This window comes from Diadema antillarum, unplaced genomic scaffold, assembly GCF_040938485.1.
Source record: "Diadema antillarum isolate AM-2024a unplaced genomic scaffold, OU_Dant_1.0 seq00001295_RagTag, whole genome shotgun sequence".
Classification (NCBI taxonomy): domain Eukaryota; kingdom Metazoa; phylum Echinodermata; class Echinoidea; order Diadematoida; family Diadematidae; genus Diadema; species Diadema antillarum.
Window position 1 is genome coordinate 47,126 of NW_027272074.1, and position 18,380 is coordinate 65,505.

The following is an 18,380-nucleotide window of genomic DNA, read 5'->3' on the forward strand; positions in this document are numbered from 1 at the left end:
GATACAACATTGATAGTGAAGCCTGATTGAGTATTTCAGATGTATTTGTAGTATATAAACTCTCTGAACTTGCCAAAAACTGAACACCTTTGCATGAAATGAGTCTTGGGTACAAAATATAATGAGTCAATACAATCATGACACACACCTGGTAATTAGTGATAAATCATTTGTCTCATGTTATTACTTGTAAGTGTACATAATGCTGGCAAATGACCTCAAACTTTTTCTGTGCTATGGACTTTGGACAGTAAGTACAAAACTATATAGGTTTCTGTGCTGATCAGCACTAAAGGCACACGAAAGGTTAAGTTTGTATTTAAGACCTTTTAGTATTACTGAGCATCCTAAATGTGTGCTCACTAACCTCCAATGACGTAATCGCAAGGCAAAGGATGCTATCCATGGCCCCCTTGTTTACTTCTATCTTCAGCGTTCGGCTGGCAACAAAGTACTGCACGAGGGCGGCTACGACGTCGTTCAGCTGGTCGCACCAGTCGCTGTCCCGAAAGCATTCCATCATCTTGGCATGGTAATCCCGCGCGGCGCGGCTCTCTGCGTCGGGCTCCAGGACCTGGTGCGGCTGCGGCACGAGGGCGGCAAACTCCTTCACGTGCAAGAGGAGCACCTCGGCAGCCGCCCGCAGCAGCGGGTCCACGGAGGCCTGCTGGAGAGGGCGGTCGCCGCCCGGCAACGGAGCCATGCCAGCAGGGGTGGACTCCTCGGACGGAGTTTGGGAGGGTAGGTGATCTGGGGCACCCACTTGGGTGCGTGCCACGCCCAAGCTGATGCAGTCTGCCAACAAGGTGTGGTCGAATTCCTGCCAACAAATCAGGTATTCTTATCTATTTCAGACCAGTGGAAATGTAAATGCATCTTTACACAAGAATCATCTTTTTATCAAACTTTATAAAATGGGTTCAAGAATGTAGCCAATAGGAAGCGCTGAAATGAGACACACCTCCTTCCTTTACTTCAGTACAACTGCACTGCCTGTAATCCTATGGTAGATTGCCGATCGTCTGTGCGCGCGGCGGCTCCTTTGATGAATTGCATGCATACGCGTACGCGATGTCAATCCTGTAAACAACTTCTAGTTCGGGCTGCCGGCCGGCCGGCCTGTCTTCCCTTGTGCATAACATATGTGGCGTACGTACGTATACTGTACTATACGTACACTTTGTACAGTACAGTAGACCAAGCGTTATGGGACCGGACGCGTACATGGAGTCACTTTGAAGAGCAAATCCAACGATTTAGCAGGTTAATTCTCACGCCGTTTTCAGAGTATGTTGTCTAGTAGGCCTATATGAGGAGTCTATATCAAGTCTTTAAGGTAAAGGGTGCATATTCTATGTAAAATAAGTAAGTTTTCATGCGGGTGTCCGGAAACCCAACCCCCCATTATACTTATACTGTATGTGCGGGACTTCCGCGAGTGCGACGTGCGTAAAAGTTTGGGACGAACATCTTCGGACGTCTTGACCCACAAAGGTACGTGAAAAACGCTGAAAAATGATGTTAGTTTTCGAATTTTCGACCCATTTTATAAAACAAATGATGCACAGGATTATTTCGTGGCGTTACGCACTCTATCCTGTGCATCATTTGTATAATAATATAACCGATAATTGCATACCACATTCAGCATATTCAGCGCATTATTTAGCGTATTTTTTATCAATCTATGATACAATTGATAGCTGCATATCACATTGAGTAGAAAATGTTATATTTTACTTATACTGAAGATCTCTCACAAAGTCCAGTGGAATATATCAATTTGTTCTGATCTGTCACTTCTAAACTGTAAGAGAATACTCTAAGTACCTGGTGCAGTATCATCCATACCTTAATAATAACAAATTCAATGAACAAACCTCGAGATATGCACGGGTAGCTTTAATACCGTTGAAGCCTAAATCTTTTTATTCATCTTCATCTTTTTCAGAATAATCTCTTGGGAAACATAAATCAGCGATTATCCGTAACACATCGCTTTGCAGGTTCCGCTCACCTCATTGGTCATTATAGCCATGATGTCATCGTACCCCAGTCTCGACAGCAGGCTAGCACACTCCCTGGCTGATGTCGTCATGGTGTTGCCATAGCAACAGGATTGCACTATAGACAGGAACCACTCCTACCAAAGAGCATGATTGAAACGTCAAGATTACATCACTTCAGTTCTGTTCCATATCATTCAAAAAGAAATGGTGTTGGAAATTACATGTTTTTGACAGTGAAACAGTGACGGATCCAGGAATTCCGTAAAGGGGGGGGGGGGGGGAGCCAAACAATATTTCTGGTGCTACTTCCGGGTTTCATCTCATTTTTTTCTTTTTATTACCTCCGCCAAGGGAGGAGGTTATGTTTTCGTTACCGTTGGTTTGTTCGTTCGTTCGTTTGTCTGTGCGCAAAATAACTCAAAAGGTAGATAACGGATTGGGATGAAACTTGCAGGAAAGGTTGAGAATGACACAAGTAACAAACGATTAACTTTTGGTAGTGATCCGAGAATTTGGGGGAATTTATGAATGATTTTTGATATTTTGGCAGGTAGGGTCAATGAACTTGGGAGTTCAGGCTGCGCGTATTTGAGGTTTGCATGCGCGCACTAAAGTGCGTGCTCTAGTTTCTGCTAGGGTGAGGCGCGCTGTGCAGCTGAGGGTTTATGACGCAACAAAGGCTTCTATATTGGGAAATCGGGAGACTTTCAGCACACTACTGCAGTATTATAAACACTTTCAGCATGCTATAGTATAAGTACGTATGGGTGGAAATCACTGATATCTCTATGGAAGAACACGATCAGTGATGGAAATGAGCTGCATGCTTGGCGGAGGTCTGCGCTCTCAGAGTGCTTCTCTAGTTTCTTTTGTTTTAACAACAAATAAAGAGGGGGCACGTGCCCGGTGCGCCCCTCCTCTGGATCTGCCACTGGTGAAAGACAAGATGTGAAGGCACTTTTTTGAAATCTAATATTCTAAACCTGGTGATCAACTTGTAAAAATTGCAGAAAGCTTTTCATGGTATTGAAACGAGAGCAGGGCCCTGTTCGTAGTGTTGTATAGAAAGATGAAATCAAGTATAAGTCAGACATCAGCCAATTACAATTGAGCATTCAAAGACTTACGTTTGATTTGTTTTGACTTACGTTTGATTTCAACTTTAATGCAATAGAGCTCAGGTTATATAATTCATTTATCATCTGATGGCATCCATTTGCTTCGAATAGAAGAGTTCCCACAGATTACAATGTATGCATCTGATTTGTTGTCTCCTTACCTTGTCCAGAATGACTTCATTCAGGTCTTTTGGCAGGTCACTGGGGAGGTCAGGGGGTGAAGGGGAGGGCTCCTCCACTGTCAGGTCAAACTTCAGCCGGTTCAGCAGCGACATCAGTCTCTGGTATCTACATATGGTATATGATCAGACAGAACACTCATGAAATACTGAGACAATTAGCTTTAATCTTTGGGTATTTAAATCCCATCCAAATAAGTGCTACATGCATCAGCATCAGTCATGTAGTGTATCTAATGCCATAATTAGACCAACTCCTTGGTGTAATGTCAGTATAACATGTATTTGCCTTATAGGATTTGTATTTTTCTTTTCTTTAACGTCATTTTCTTTAAGTGTTTTCTATGCTGTAATATTGTTTAATTTGACCATTATTTTTTGTTTTTGTACTCTGTCAATATCTTTCAATATGTGTCACAGCAAGTTACTTCAGTACAGCCTTAGATTGAGGTTGGTTCTCTAAGCCCTGGCATTGAGGACAGGTTGATTTTCCTACAACACGTATTTCCCATGGACACCTGCCGAAGTATAGTCGGGACTCGTCTTCAACGGGGTAACAGCAAGTCGAGATAAATAAAAAAACAAACAAGTAAATGCAGACTGAAACATGTTAATAAACTATTTCAATAGTTAATAACAAATTTTATTAGCAAGTTCATAAAAACAAATGAATAAAAAAAAAAATCCACTGCAATTCCTTGCTCACTGGTCACTTGAGTATAAGCTATTTCCACTCAGATAACGAATTCATTTATGTGAAAAAATGGGAATATGAAGCTGGCCTAACACACAAACTTTAACTAATTGCCCACGATGCAATTAATTAGGTGATACGCTATCAGCGTATCACCTATTGTGATTGTCAAAATCTCTCTTTATTTCTTTTTATTCTTCTTTCTTTCTGGACAATTTTGTGTCATCAATATCTCAAGAATGACATTACTGAATAACATGACATTTTCAGGGAACATGTCTCATGACAATATCTAGCCACAATAAGGTTTTCATGACAGTAACATATCTATGACGTCATCTAGGCGCCATTTTGTGATTTTCGGACCATGTTACATGATCGATCATAACTTCATAACTAAAGGTCATTTCTGTATCATTTTCGGTGGACATTAAGTTCAGGTCACGCTCTATCTTACATTTGAATGCTAATTACCTAGGACATCATTACGCGCGCATTAGCGCGTGTCAAAGTTTTTAAATGCTTAAAACGACTTCCCAATGGGAAATCTCGAAGTTTCAGACAATTTTAAGCGTTCCGCGCGTTCGCGTCCGTCCGCGCATTTCCGCGTAAGCAACATAAAATTCACATTTTTTGACAGATTTGGATTCCTGATACATTAAGTAACAATATCTATTGATTTTCGATCAATTTCGACCTATAACAAAGGAATGCGCTGGCGTCAAAGTTGAAATTTTGTGTGCGCGTCTATATGGAAATATAGCGAAAAACATGTCTTTGTTTATTTCGCCATAGCTCTTTAAAACGTCAGGTGACCCTATGTTTTTATTGCATATTACAAAAGCATATGAATTGAAAATAACGTTTCAAGTATCAATATTTCCCTAAATACATTATGACGTCATCATATCATCATCTGAAATCAAAAAAGTGGAATTAATTTTTTGAGGTACTGTTTCTGACATTCATTTGCTCGTATCTCTGTTGTTTAAGCTCAATATTATCCCAAATTCAGATATGTTGTACTTTGAACATTTGCCTTTTAAGTCCAAGTCATGGTTTTAAAATTTGATGACGTCATCATACCTTAAATTGTGATTAAAGGTAAAGATGCAAAATCGGACAAGTTTACGTGTTATGTCTATGGGAGGTGATTTTTTTTTTAAACCATGCATTGACTTGACAACGTTTAAGCACCTTTATCTCAGCTGATTTTGCTTCATTTCCTCTGAAACTTAAGTATGTTGTAGCTGAGACAATAAGCTTCAGTAATCATGCATTTTATTTTTTGAAATCTCATCATCAGGTTGACAATTTTGCAGTTTAAAACTGAAAATGAGAATGGAATGTGGACAAAACGATTCCCGATTCATCTTTCACATACATAAGTTTACGTTCCTCATATTTTCTCGCCGAGACGTATGGCCGAGTGGTTAAAGGCAACGTCTCAGAGACGTGAGGTTGTGGGTTCGAACCCCACAAGATCACGAAACAAAATGCTTAGCTATTTTTCTTTTTTTTCTTCAATTTTGTATTACATATTCGTCCATGTAGAAATCACGTTCGTATATAAACGCACCTATACACACACACAGACACACAGACACACACCATATCCCTCTTTTTTGTGTTGGAGACCACATTGCTTCGACTGCTGCAAAATTTTGCAGGCTGACTTTGTCAAACCGATCATAGTATGTAATGACGACGACGGAGGTGTTGTACTTTGAACAATTGTCTTTCAAGACCATGTCATTGTTTTGTACTTTGATGACGTCATCACACTGAAAAGTGTGATTAAAGGCAAGGTATCAAAACCAGCCGATTATAGGCTTTATGTCTACGGCGCGTATTTTTCCCAAGTTGCCAGAAATGGCATAGCGACATCAGTCGTTACAAGGCCGCATTTCCGTCTAGCAATGCAATACATGTTCACGTGGCCACGATTGTTGAGTGGGCATTGACTTTTTCCCCCTGTAATATCTATACATTTCTTTTTTGCCTTACCATTTCCGGGGATGTCCCGTGGCCGAGTGGTTAGAAAAACGGTTTTGCATGCACGCTCAATATAACTTCAAGGTGCCTATATCACATTCTTTTCTTTGTCGATCACAGATGACCGACACCTGATGACCCCAAGCGTATCACCTAACTCGTCAGCGTGACGAGTTTCATATCTCGTTTTTTTATGTGTCTTGCTGCAAAAATATCCTAAAATATTCATATGCATGCCTTTGAGTCACAATACCTAGACATTTTAGCTACATAAAATCTGCACTTGAGTGAAAGAACTGTAAAACTATAAATTTTTGTGTGCATGAAATGATCGCAAAGTTTGCAAAGAGCCAAGATTTGCAAAACTGAAGTGCACACAATAGTTCTTGTCTACACTATTATGCATTGAATGTCAGTGGCAATTTGCTAAAATTTCATGGCGTGAATGTATCTGGTTTTGCAGTACATTGGATGAAATGTAATTGCAATATCTCTGTAAGTTTAGTGAGGTAGCAAACTTACTTTGGGGCTATCCTGTTGGTCATCATGAACTGCTCCAGCTTGGCCACATCCTCGTGGCTGAGCTGACCGCGGCAGCTGGCGTCCACTCTCTCGGCCAGCAGCATCTCCACCCGCTGGCACGCCAGACCGCCGGTCACCCGGGCCACCGACTGCCAGTGGGTGTGGAGGAACTTCTCCACTAGGAGAGTGAGCAGCATGCCTACACACAGCCAGAGATGTGAAGTGGGGAGAGAGAGAAACTTGAAGGGGACTCATAAAGTGATGCAGTGGAAGTGTAAGAGATATGACCAATGATCAGATGTAACACACAGGTTATCAGAGAGATAGAGACTGACTGACAGACAGAAAGACGGACGGACGGACGGACGGACGGACGGACGGACAGACAAATAAACAAACAGATAGAGAGAAAGACAGGCAGACATACAGGCATATGGAGTAAGCAAGAGTGACAGAAAGATTGAAAAAGTACTTGAGGAGGTAAATACAGAAACACACACATAAAAGAAGACATGTGATGGTAGACAGTGTCCTATTCCAATAACTTGAGAACTCTCTGGGAGCTCAAGATGACAAGAATACTTTTTGGTTAAATAAAAATCTGGTCATTTCAGTAATGAAAATAATATGAAACAAACGAACAGACTTACACTTGGCGAAGATGACGCGGACAGACATATAATAACCTTCTTTTTTTTTATTTGTGTAAATGTTCTTTCGAAATGTAAAGGACGATTCATCAGTAAATACTTGGTTCTTCAGTCTTCACTATTTCACAAGAGGCAAAGTTTCTCACTAAAAAAAGTTAAAAGCAATACTTTTGCAATGATCCTCTTCATATCATTACAAATTCACACACACAAAAAAACTCATCTTAGAAATAGGACACATTTTGCTCTGTTAACATTCCAATGTGCTTCAGTTCGTTGAACTCACCAGACTGTGTGAGGTGAATGCCCTCAAGTAACCTTAGTGTCTGTCTGACCAGGCAGGGGTTGTTCATGTGGCTGAAGCGGATGTTTATTGCACGCAGGAAGAGGCCGCTGGCAGCTGAGTTGCGATGAATTGCACTGTGTAGGGAAAATATGCACAAATGAGAGGTGATGATAAGAGGTGGGTTTAATAGATAATATTAACTATATCAGAAAAAGGTAAATAATACTGTAATATAGACAGTTTTACTACAGAAAGAGAACAAATGCTGATGGAAGAAACTCTAATCTTTCTATCATAGCCATTTTTCCAGGCATATAACACACATAATCATGAATTTAGGCAACGAATGCAGGCACTCTTGTCTAAACTTTTGGACCTTGGTATTCTAGGTTCCCATATATCAGTTGCCGCCACGGGAACATGGCATACCAGGTTCCCGTAAGGAACGGGTTTAAAAAGAAATGTGAAACACCAAACTGTCCCGACATGATATTCAGTTAAGTCGAGGAGGACATGAATTTCCAGAGAGAATCTCTTGTCAAAGACCCCACAGATATTTGATGAAGTTCCTGACTGCGTCATGACCAATGTGAGTCATAAAAAACATTTTTATGGCATCCTACTTCGGGAGGAGAATGCATCTCGTCAAAACAATCCTGTTAAAATCAGGTGCTGACACCACTGTTGTGTACTGTAGTGTTTCAATAAATCGGGGTAAATCTAAGATGGCTACAAAGGAAGCACATAAATGGCTTTGAGCAAGCTGCCATGGGATCCACGGCCTTTACTCCCTTCGAAACTGTAGATACCGGTACCCTCCAAAGGACAAGAGAATGGGGATAAAGAGCCTTGCCTAGGGGCACAACTGTTGCTGCCAGGAGACTTGACCCAGTGACCTTATGACTTATGAGTCCATGGGCTTATCCACCGACTCACAGTAACTTGATAACTTACCTGTTTCTACACTGTAGATTTATTTTAGTTGCATTGCTAGATCTGGTAGACACATAAACATAGTTAAAATAGGAATTTGTAAAAAAAAATTATTTCAAGTACCTTACAAGATCCTGGACTGGAAGTTCATAGGAAAGCTGGACGATGTCATTGACATGATTCACCACCAACCAGGTGAGAGGCTCGGCATCTGCTTGATTCTCACACTATGTACACAAACAAACAAACAAACAAACAAACAAACAGACAAGAAAACAAAGAATTAAACATGGGAGACTGACATATTAATAGCATGCACTAGTTTGAAGAAAAAAAATTAAAAAAACATGAGCAGAGAGAAGGGGCATATTCTAAACTACTAAAATAACCACTTAATTTGTATGTTACCAAAATAATAATAGAAGAAGAAGAAACACTGATATCTCACTGCTATTAAACATGAATGATGCTAATTAGATATTGTACACACTAAGAAAGAGATCTGCTGCAGTAATACAATGTATTTCTATAAACTGTAATATGCCCTTGAATTTGATCATATTATTCTCACAATGCAATGCATAAGAGAGACATACATGATCCCTACCTGCCCATATATAACATATCACTCAGTATGATGACATAATGTATACAGGTGTCTAAAATTTCTACTTTGTCATGTCAAAGACATCTACAAACCCTTTCCTTTTGTGATGTCATTTTGTCTCAAAAAAAGAAAAGAAAAGGCAATTTTCATGTGACATCTTTGAAAACAGCATGCTAGTTCAACATGCATCACATTTTTAAATGCCAGTTTTTCTGAAAATCCTTAACTGTATCAAACTATCAGTTCCCACAAGCAGGCGTGTCGAGCACATAAGTTTTAATCTCTGAACTTGATGCATTGGTCAAGTGGTCATCCACACTCACCACATAGTCACAGAAGAGGACCAGGGCTCCCTGCTTGACCACCTCCTCGGAGCTGGACAGCGGGAGCTCTGGACTGGTCTCCAGGTTGTCCAGACTGCCCGAGGAGAGGGACTTGGAGAGAGGGGGTCTCTTGGGGGTGTGCAGGATCTGGGTCCACCACTCCGTTGAGTCAAAGTTTAGCAACAGCAGCAGCTGCAGAGGTTAGGATGAAAGGAGAGTCAGAGTTACTCCCCTACTTTATTTATTATTTATCTATTTATCTATTTTTTGTGGGGGAGGGGGCTGGGGTGCCTCGAATGAGTTCACATTACACAAGTCCTATCAGATCCGTCATGTGATACTAAAGAATATGTGACACAATTTATCAGCAAACACTGGTTAAGAAAAGAACATGATGAGCTTTAAATAGACAATAAAAAGCACATCAAAACAAAAACATTCTCCCATACATACCACTTAGAACTGAATTTGGAATGTTTACCGGTAATTTCTTGTTTTGCACTTCAACAGTGTCTCATCACAAACATGATTATGATGTAAATCGCAGATACCCCTTTCCCATATTATTGTATGGGCGGGAGAGAGAGGGATCTAGAGACTAAAGAGTTATATTATGACATTACAAGTTATCATCAAACAGTGGAAGACAGTCTGCATTACTGTCATTAAAGGGCAATTCCAGACCAGTTAAAAGTTACATGTAGTCTACAGAGAAAAAGTCAAATTTGATAAGCACCACAGGTGAAAATTTGATCAAGACTGGATAAAAATTTTGGAAGTTATGAGACTGTGAAGTTTTGCTAATTGTCACAAAACAAATCATGAACAGTTGATATGAATAAGCAAATGAGTGAGTTGATGATGTCATAGTTTGTAGACAAAATCTTGAAATTTCTATTTATGTGTGTGTGTTCAAATGCCTTCGTCTCAAATCTTAATATATCTGTATGATCATTGAAGTTATTCAGCCAGGAAAAGCACATTTTACATATCTATAGCAGAAAACTGAACTTTTATCATTTTGCTCGTACATGATCGATGGAAAGTTGTGAGGTAATAACATCATCAGCTTACTATTTTGCATATTAACATCAACTGTTTGAGAACTGTCTGGCCAAAATTAGTAAAGCTTCACACTTTCATGACTTCCCTAATTTTCATCCGATTTGATCAAATACTCACCATTGTGCTCATCAAATTTTACTCTACCAATTCAGACTGATTTTAAACTAGGAAGCAGAAGTCCAGAATGGCCCATGACCTCACCCACCTGACACCATTGTAGCACTAGTACTGGGTCGGTCTGAATCAATGAGTGGAATGCCTGGTTGAGTTGGTCCAGAGAAAACCAGCATTTGGACTGCTGGGGTCTTGAGATGAGGCTAGTCATCACCATACCAACCTTTCTAAATGCCCCTGGAGGAACAAAACCAAAACAAGAGCATCACATGTCATGAACAGGGGTTAACATTTCTAGACTTCCAGAGCAGTTATCTGCTTGACAAACAGACAATTAATTTGCTCACATCACTTTTTAGCCCTTGAAGAATTGGACACAGAAAATGGCTTTACTGTTTTGCATTAAAAAAAAAAATCACTTACGCTAAACACTGAAATACTACACAGAGAAATATCACCGTTCACTAAATGCCTATGGAATATAGCACTACAGTAGATTAAATCTATCAAATGTCAGGTAGCCAAAATTCATTGTAGTACACAATGGAATCACTCATTTCCTCAGTAATCACTGCCCTGCTGATACTGGAGCAAACAACACATAAATAGTACAGAAAGCTGTATCAAATTGTACTACATAGTGGCCCGAATTCACGAAGGTGTTACAAATGAAACCATGGTTTAAACCATGGACAAAAACCATGGAGCGCCAAAATGTCGCATGGAATATTTTGTTACGAAATTGGTCATTTCGTCGACAAAATGACCGTTTCGTTGACGAAATTATCATTTTGTGGACGAAATTATCATTTCGTGGACGAAATGTTCATTTAGTTACAAAATGTTGTCATTTTGTTACAAAATAATCATTTCATTGACGAAATGACTGACTTCGTAACAAAATATTCCATAAGACACTTGGCGCTCCATGGTTTTTGTCCATAGTTTAAACCATGGTTTCATTTGTACCACCTTCGTGAATTCGGGCCAGTGTGTAGTGATGCAAAAACATATATATGATGACGTTATGCTGATGCTTTCTTAAAATTTTGTTATATCATATTGAAAATGGAACTCAGGAATAAAATTTAACTGAACTGAAATGCCACATAGTACTATTGCTGAATATCACTATTACATAGAGTCATAGGCATTTACTGCCATGGAAACTGATTCTAAACAACCTCATTTAGTCTGAATATCTGTGAACACAGAACAGTTGCCATCACGTTCATCCCCTGTTCCAACCACTGCCAGCAGCCTTGTGCATGGATGTCTCGTTTGGAAAGAGTACTAAGCTATTAAACAAAAGACTGTGACATCATCACTTTGATACTCTATAGAAGTTAAAAGTACACTGACCTGATTTGAACATGTGCGTCATGGAGAGGAGGAGTCTGGACAGCTCCTGGGGAAGGTAGTCATGTGACATGTCACCTGACAATGCCTGTATGGAGCTCTTGGCCCGTATATTCTGTACTGCGGTGACTGTGAATCCCACCACTTGGAGAAGGAATCTGGGAGGAGGAGAAAGAGGATCATGGGGATCATGTGATCATACCAGAGGCAGTTCCCATAATGCACTTTGGTAGTAGTCAAACTCCTGATGCTTGCTATGGTCTCTTCTGATGTGCATCGCTTTCAGCAACAATTATTAGGAATCAAAGACACCGTATATAACCCTTTTGGTGCTGTGAGTGCTGATTGACACAGTAAACCCCATAGCATTGTACACACTGTCCAAAGTCCCTAGCACAGAAAGGGGTAAGACTGTTGTGGCTTAACCCATTGAGGACGAGTCCCGCGTACACTCAGGCAGGTGTCTATGGGAAATGCATGTTGTAGCAAAATCAGTCCGTCCTCAACGGATTAATTTCAGAACTTTTCAAACTTTGCTGACTGAACTGTATGATGATATTCAAATGCATGAAAAAAAGCACTTAAGCACTGCAACTAATTGACCAATTGCCTCGCATCGACGTAAATAAGCACCGAATTGATCAGTGTTTTTGCATACTGTAAAACGAGGAACGTTCGCGTGCATTTTAATTACGCGAATTTCACGAGCGCCAAGGTTCGCGAAATTAAAATGCACGCGAAAGTTCTTGTTTACACTATGTGCACTGAAAGCCAGTGGCAGTTCGCGAAAATTTCATGCCACAAGAATGACCGTCGGCTCCAATTCGCGAAAAATTCATGCCGCAAATATATCATGTTTTACAGTATTCATGTCCGATCAAAGTTAATATCTTTTAGTACTGTTAAATTCACGAATAGTACCTGACCCGAGAAATTCGTAGAAATTAACAATGAAATATAGAAATACAGTGAATACATTACCTGGCAAGGACTTCCTCAGGTGCGATGAGGTTGGCATTGAGGGCGTCCTCCTTGGTGTGTTGGGCATCCAGGACGCAGATGAAGAGGTCAGCGGTCAAACCCAGCTCCTGGAGTCTAGAGAGGATGGTCTCCTCTTTGGACTGGGTGGTGAGGACTCCTAGGAGGGCCAGAGCCATGGCTAACCAGCGCTGCATTGAGATCACACTAGTCTGGGGGGGGGGGGGATAAGACAGATAAAAAAGGTTAAATGGGGCTTGGCAAATAAGTGTTTTGGTGAACAATTTCATGAAAATGGGATCAATGTTTCATTTTTTATTGATCATGAATTCTGTGATCTCCTAGGTCAACAACCATCCACTGAATGTTTCCTGTATTTTGTGAATGAGGTCATTGCCCTGTACAGTATATTTCATGTTGTGCATAGTTCTTGATATATGCATGCATCGCAACTGCCCACACTTGAATTGTTACACTCTATTATAACTTGCTAGCAGAAAGCAGCAATTATGAACTTGGCTTCTGGCCTCATGGAATATATGGCATCAGACCCTGATTACTTGCACACATTTTGTGAACAAGCAGAGGGTAAGTTAATATAAAATATCCCATACAGTTGATGCAGTGCAGCATTGAATCTCATTAAAAAAAATTAAAAAAAACAGAATCACATTTAATAACAAAGTGAGCGTGCTTGCGATTTTCCAAGTAATGAGTACAGAAGGGGCAATTGTTAGGTTTGAAATTACTCAGCATTATTTTTATTATCATCTGATTATTTCTATTACCATCCAATCATTATTAGTCAATTTCCTTGCTATCACAAAGTCACACGATTGCTTTCAAATTTCACATTGGTAAATGTCAGTAACATGAAAATACTGGTTTAGTAATGAAAAAAAAAGTCATTTCAAATTTCTGAAATTTTTACTTGATCGTAGGGAACCAGGAGAAGAGCTTTGAGCAGGATGTCAACAGGACGGAGTGAGCTAGGGGCTACTGTCCCCAGGAGGTGGTGGAGGGTGTCCAGGGCCTCTAGGCTGTCCAGATTTAGCTGTGACACAAGCAGTATCGACACAAGAAGAGAGAGAGAGAGAGAGAGAGAGAGAGATATGTGAGAACAAATCATTGACACATTAAAACTTATTTCAGTACCCATATGCCAATTTTATAAAGAGTATGTCCCATATATTTACAGAAAATGATAAAAACTTGAAACTCTTTTTAATTTGATTCAATTAGTATTACATGGCTACTATGGAGGCAATGAATGCTTGTAAGCCAGCAACCACTGGACTGACATCTTAAATTCCCTATCAAAGGGTCAGGCAATGAGGATCACATGCCTTGCCTAGGGGCCAAGCCATTGCAGCCAGGGGACTCAATACCAGGAAACTTGTAAATACTAGATTACAACTAGAAATGTCGCTTTGGCGACTGGTATGCCTCCGCCATAATGCATGATTTTCCCAATAGGTTTAGATAGTACATGTGGACAATGTGTGATTATATTTTCACAAAATTGGCAAAATACTGAAATGACAAGTTTGTCACAAATGTGTTGAATGTTCACCTTCCTTGACTTAGGTTTAATTGGATGAATAGGAGAGCATGTATCTAGGGATTTAAGGACTTTAACTTGACTTTGACCCATTCATACATTTAGGCATTGAGTAATTTTCAAGGTACAGGTGTGGAGAAAAAGTGCAATTTCTGAATTGAATAGTAAATTGTTACCATTTTCATCTGGCCCTTGACCCTAAAATTCATAAGATAATCACTTTCAGGTAGAACATGCATAACATGTACTAAGTTTCAAGATAACTTGAGCCACTTCCGAGATATGAAGGAAAAAGTTAGTTCAGCACTTTCACTTGATCTTTGACCTTTTGACCTTTGAGGCAATAAAAGAAGTTTAAAAAAAACTTTCCAGAGAATTTCTATTAGGTTACACATGCATACACCAAGTGTAAAAAAAAAAATAACCCTGCTGGCATTGCATAAATATGAGGGAAATAGTAAAATTTTGAAGTGTTGCACTTGACCTTTGACCCCTAACATTTGACCCCATGAACCCTACATTCTCTAGATAATCACTTCCAGTCAGTACATGTATATACTATGTTCCATGAAGATACCTTGAACAATTTTCCAAGGTACGGAGAAAAAAAAGAAGTTTTAATATTTTTACTTGACCTTTTGACCTTTGACATTTGACCTCATGACCCAAACTTTCACCAGAGAATCTTAATTGGGTAATACATGTATACACTAAGTTTCAAGAAAATATCTTCAGGCATTCAATAGATATGGTGGAAATAGTGAAATTTTATATATTTGACCCTGACCTTTTGACCTTTGACGTTTGACCTCATGACCCAAACTTTCACCAGAGAATCTTAATTGGGTAATACATGTATACACTAAGTTTCAAGAAAATATCTTCAGGCATTCAAGAGATATGGTGGAAATAGTGAAATTTTATGTATTTGACCCTGACCTTTTGACCTTTGACCTTTGACCTCATGACCCAAACTTTCACCAGAGAATCTTAATTGGGTAATACATGTATACACTAAGTTTCAAGAAAATATCTTCAGGCATTCAATAGATATGGTGGATATAGTGAAATTTTATGTATTTGACCTTGACCTTTTGACCTTTGACCTTGACCATGTGCACCCAAAAGTTGATAGGCACACTTTCACCCCCTAATACACATACATGCCAAGTTTCATTAGGATACCTCAACAGGTTTTGATAGTTACCTTGTCCACAAAATTCATTACGGACGGACGGAAGGACGGACGGACGGAAGGACGGACGGACGGAAGGACGGACGGACGGAAGGACGGACGGAAGGACGAACGGACGGACGGACGGAAGGACGGACGGACTGACAACCCGAAAACATAATGCCTCCGGCACCACTTCGTGGCGGAGGCATAAAAACACTCATTTAATAGTCATTGTGGAACATTATTTTCAGTCAAAATGAAAACATAAATGCCAGGCGAGAACTTACTACATGATAATATACAGTGTAACAAAGAGCCAACTTGCAAAGACTGATATTCTCACAATATAGTGGCAATAGTCCATCACTAGCGATAACTTTCAGAGTATTCCATGAAAGGAAATGGTCAGAGATCAAGGCAACACCACTCTATTTATACTATTAAACATAGTACAGGACTTACCTGTTGTCTGGCCAGCAAGGGTAGAATCATATCGACAACCTGCCTTGATAACCTTTTCCACTTTTCCTCGCTCTCACGGTGAGCTTGTTGTAAGACTGCCGTGAACATCTCTAGAACCTGAAGATAACAGAAATGTGTATTTACACATTTAGGTAGATGATAAGCAGCAAATAATATGCAGACAGGCTGACCAATGAATGTAGACTGTGAAACCAGAAATGTTCATATGCATTTCAATTCCACAAATTTTGCGAGAGCTAAGATTTGTGAAATTAACCTGTTGAGGACAGACTGATTTTGCTACAACATGCATTTCCCATAGACACTTGCCCTAGTATACTTGTGTGTAAAATAGTGACATCTCCTTATATTCTAGGCTTTACTGTATAATTCATATGGTAGGATGTTTTGTGAAACAACTGACGTGCATTGTACACATATGCATCAAATGTGATAACTCAAATATCTTTTAAATCGCTGCTCCCAATGGTAAACAATTATACCTTTAACCTTGATGCAATTTCATGAGAGGAACATTGAACGGAGGGGATGAGGGCGGGGTCGCCCTCCTCGCAGCCCCACCTACCTGGTAGTAATGGATGAGACGGAGCAGCATGGATACCAGCACCTCTCTCTGTGTCTCCAGCTCCTTGGCAGATTCCGACTTGTTGCTGGCTCTCAAGATGAACATGTCATGGACGAGGGGCTTGAGAGCAGGGACAACTGAAGACATAGTGACAGTACAAAAAATTGCAATCATGGAAACGCTCACGGAAACACTCACTCACAATTTCCAACTAGGAATTATGTGAGAATGTTCCACACTGGAAATTTGACTATTTAGTTTGATGTGTCTGCTGACTGTGAATTCAAGCATCAGTCAATTCTCGGTATCGCCAAAACCTACGTGCCATGCGCAGAGCAGCATTTTAGATGCATTATGGGATAGCTCAGGGAATAAACTTGCCCCTGTTTTGGCTGCATATGCACTCAGGTCACGTTCTGTGACACCTGCGAGACAACCGGAAACGACAATGGCACGAAGGAAACCCACAGTGTGCATCTGTGACAGGGCTCTTTGGCGTGCACAGAAGTTTTCCGCGCTCGGCGATACCGAGAATTTATGCCATGCAGTAAAGACCTGGGGCCTGTCTTATAAAGACTTGTAATAGAAATCAATCACAAGTTTTGTGAGAGCTGCAATGCAAGTTGCGATTGATTTGGGGACTTGTGATTGATTTGAAGGCTTTATAAGACGGGACCCTGGTAGCTTCGGGACTCATAGGCAGCCCAGTTGAATCAATCTTCATCCGCTGCCAGCCGGGGTACATTAAAACACCAGAAACAGCCATTTATCCCTGTTTTGATGTTTTCAATGTAATGAAACACTAATAAAAAAAATATAATTTTTTTTACAAAGGAAAACTTAGACAGTAATTCTACCTGAATCCATAATCTATGGCTAGTGCAGGGGTATTGGTGCTGCTGTTGAGCATTGCTTTGAGCTGCACATGCACTGTCTGCACTGTCTGCGTAATAGCATTATATTGTTTTGTACCATAATCACAGAGAAAAAAAAGAAGAAAAATCACTGGATTTACTTGATGTGTAGTCATTCATTTATTGCTGTGCTATGATCATCAACATACTGAAATCTATTTTCAGAAAGCAGTCAAAATCACTTTTCCCTTTCTTTAATACACCATTGCACAGCACTAAAAGAAATAAAAAAATAATACCCCAATTCAACAATACGTTGAATTTTTAGTTGCTACATCCAAATACAAAATACTGTAAAACGAGGGATGTTCACGTGCATTTTTATTTTGCAAATTTCGCGAGAGCCAAGATTCGCAAAATTAAAATGCAAGTGAAAGTTCTTGTCTACACTATACACATTGAATGTTAGAGGTAACTTGCGAAATTTTCACGCCGCGAAAAAGGCCGTCGGCTCCCATTCGCGAAAATTTCATGGCGTGAAAATACTGTGTTTTACAGTACTGCTTCTTTGGAACCTAAAATGAAGAGCACACTCACTGTGTGTGGACGCCTGCTGACCACTGGCCATAATTCCATCACACAGCTGGATAATCTTTGGCATGGCAATGACCGGCTTGCTGTGGAATCTCTCGTACGACAGCAGGACAAGGAAGTTGAAGATGTGTGGGATCAGGACCTCATAGCCCCTGATTGGCAGACGACAAAAGGAAAGAGAATTCTACTGATGAGCATTCAACTCATCTAATTTTAGAGGAACATTTACTACAGAAGTCATCATATTGTCATTACTACAATGCCAATTCTGAGCTTTACTGCATGCCTTATAATGGAAAAATATTGGTTGAATT

The 18,380-nt window shown here is 40.0% G+C and overlaps 1 protein-coding gene across 1 annotated transcript in view; it reads right to left on the bottom strand.

Annotated features, from left to right (window-relative positions):
* The window catches only part of LOC139708046 (huntingtin-like), an 81,027-nt gene that overhangs the window by 17,368 nt on the left and 45,279 nt on the right, over positions 1 to 18,380 (bottom strand). The window contains exons 29-42 of the mRNA XM_071620034.1: positions 18,070 to 18,218; positions 16,619 to 16,755; positions 16,033 to 16,149; positions 13,764 to 13,886; positions 12,836 to 13,044; positions 11,858 to 12,012; positions 10,587 to 10,732; positions 9,317 to 9,508; positions 8,510 to 8,613; positions 7,454 to 7,587; positions 6,518 to 6,716; positions 3,289 to 3,415; positions 2,018 to 2,143; positions 368 to 820 (exon numbers count right to left, since the gene is read on the bottom strand). Coding sequence (XP_071476135.1) covers positions 368 to 820; positions 2,018 to 2,143; positions 3,289 to 3,415; positions 6,518 to 6,716; positions 7,454 to 7,587; positions 8,510 to 8,613; positions 9,317 to 9,508; positions 10,587 to 10,732; positions 11,858 to 12,012; positions 12,836 to 13,044; positions 13,764 to 13,886; positions 16,033 to 16,149; positions 16,619 to 16,755; positions 18,070 to 18,218 — 2,371 coding nt within the window. The remainder of the gene's footprint in view (positions 1 to 367; positions 821 to 2,017; positions 2,144 to 3,288; positions 3,416 to 6,517; positions 6,717 to 7,453; positions 7,588 to 8,509; positions 8,614 to 9,316; positions 9,509 to 10,586; positions 10,733 to 11,857; positions 12,013 to 12,835; positions 13,045 to 13,763; positions 13,887 to 16,032; positions 16,150 to 16,618; positions 16,756 to 18,069; positions 18,219 to 18,380) is intronic.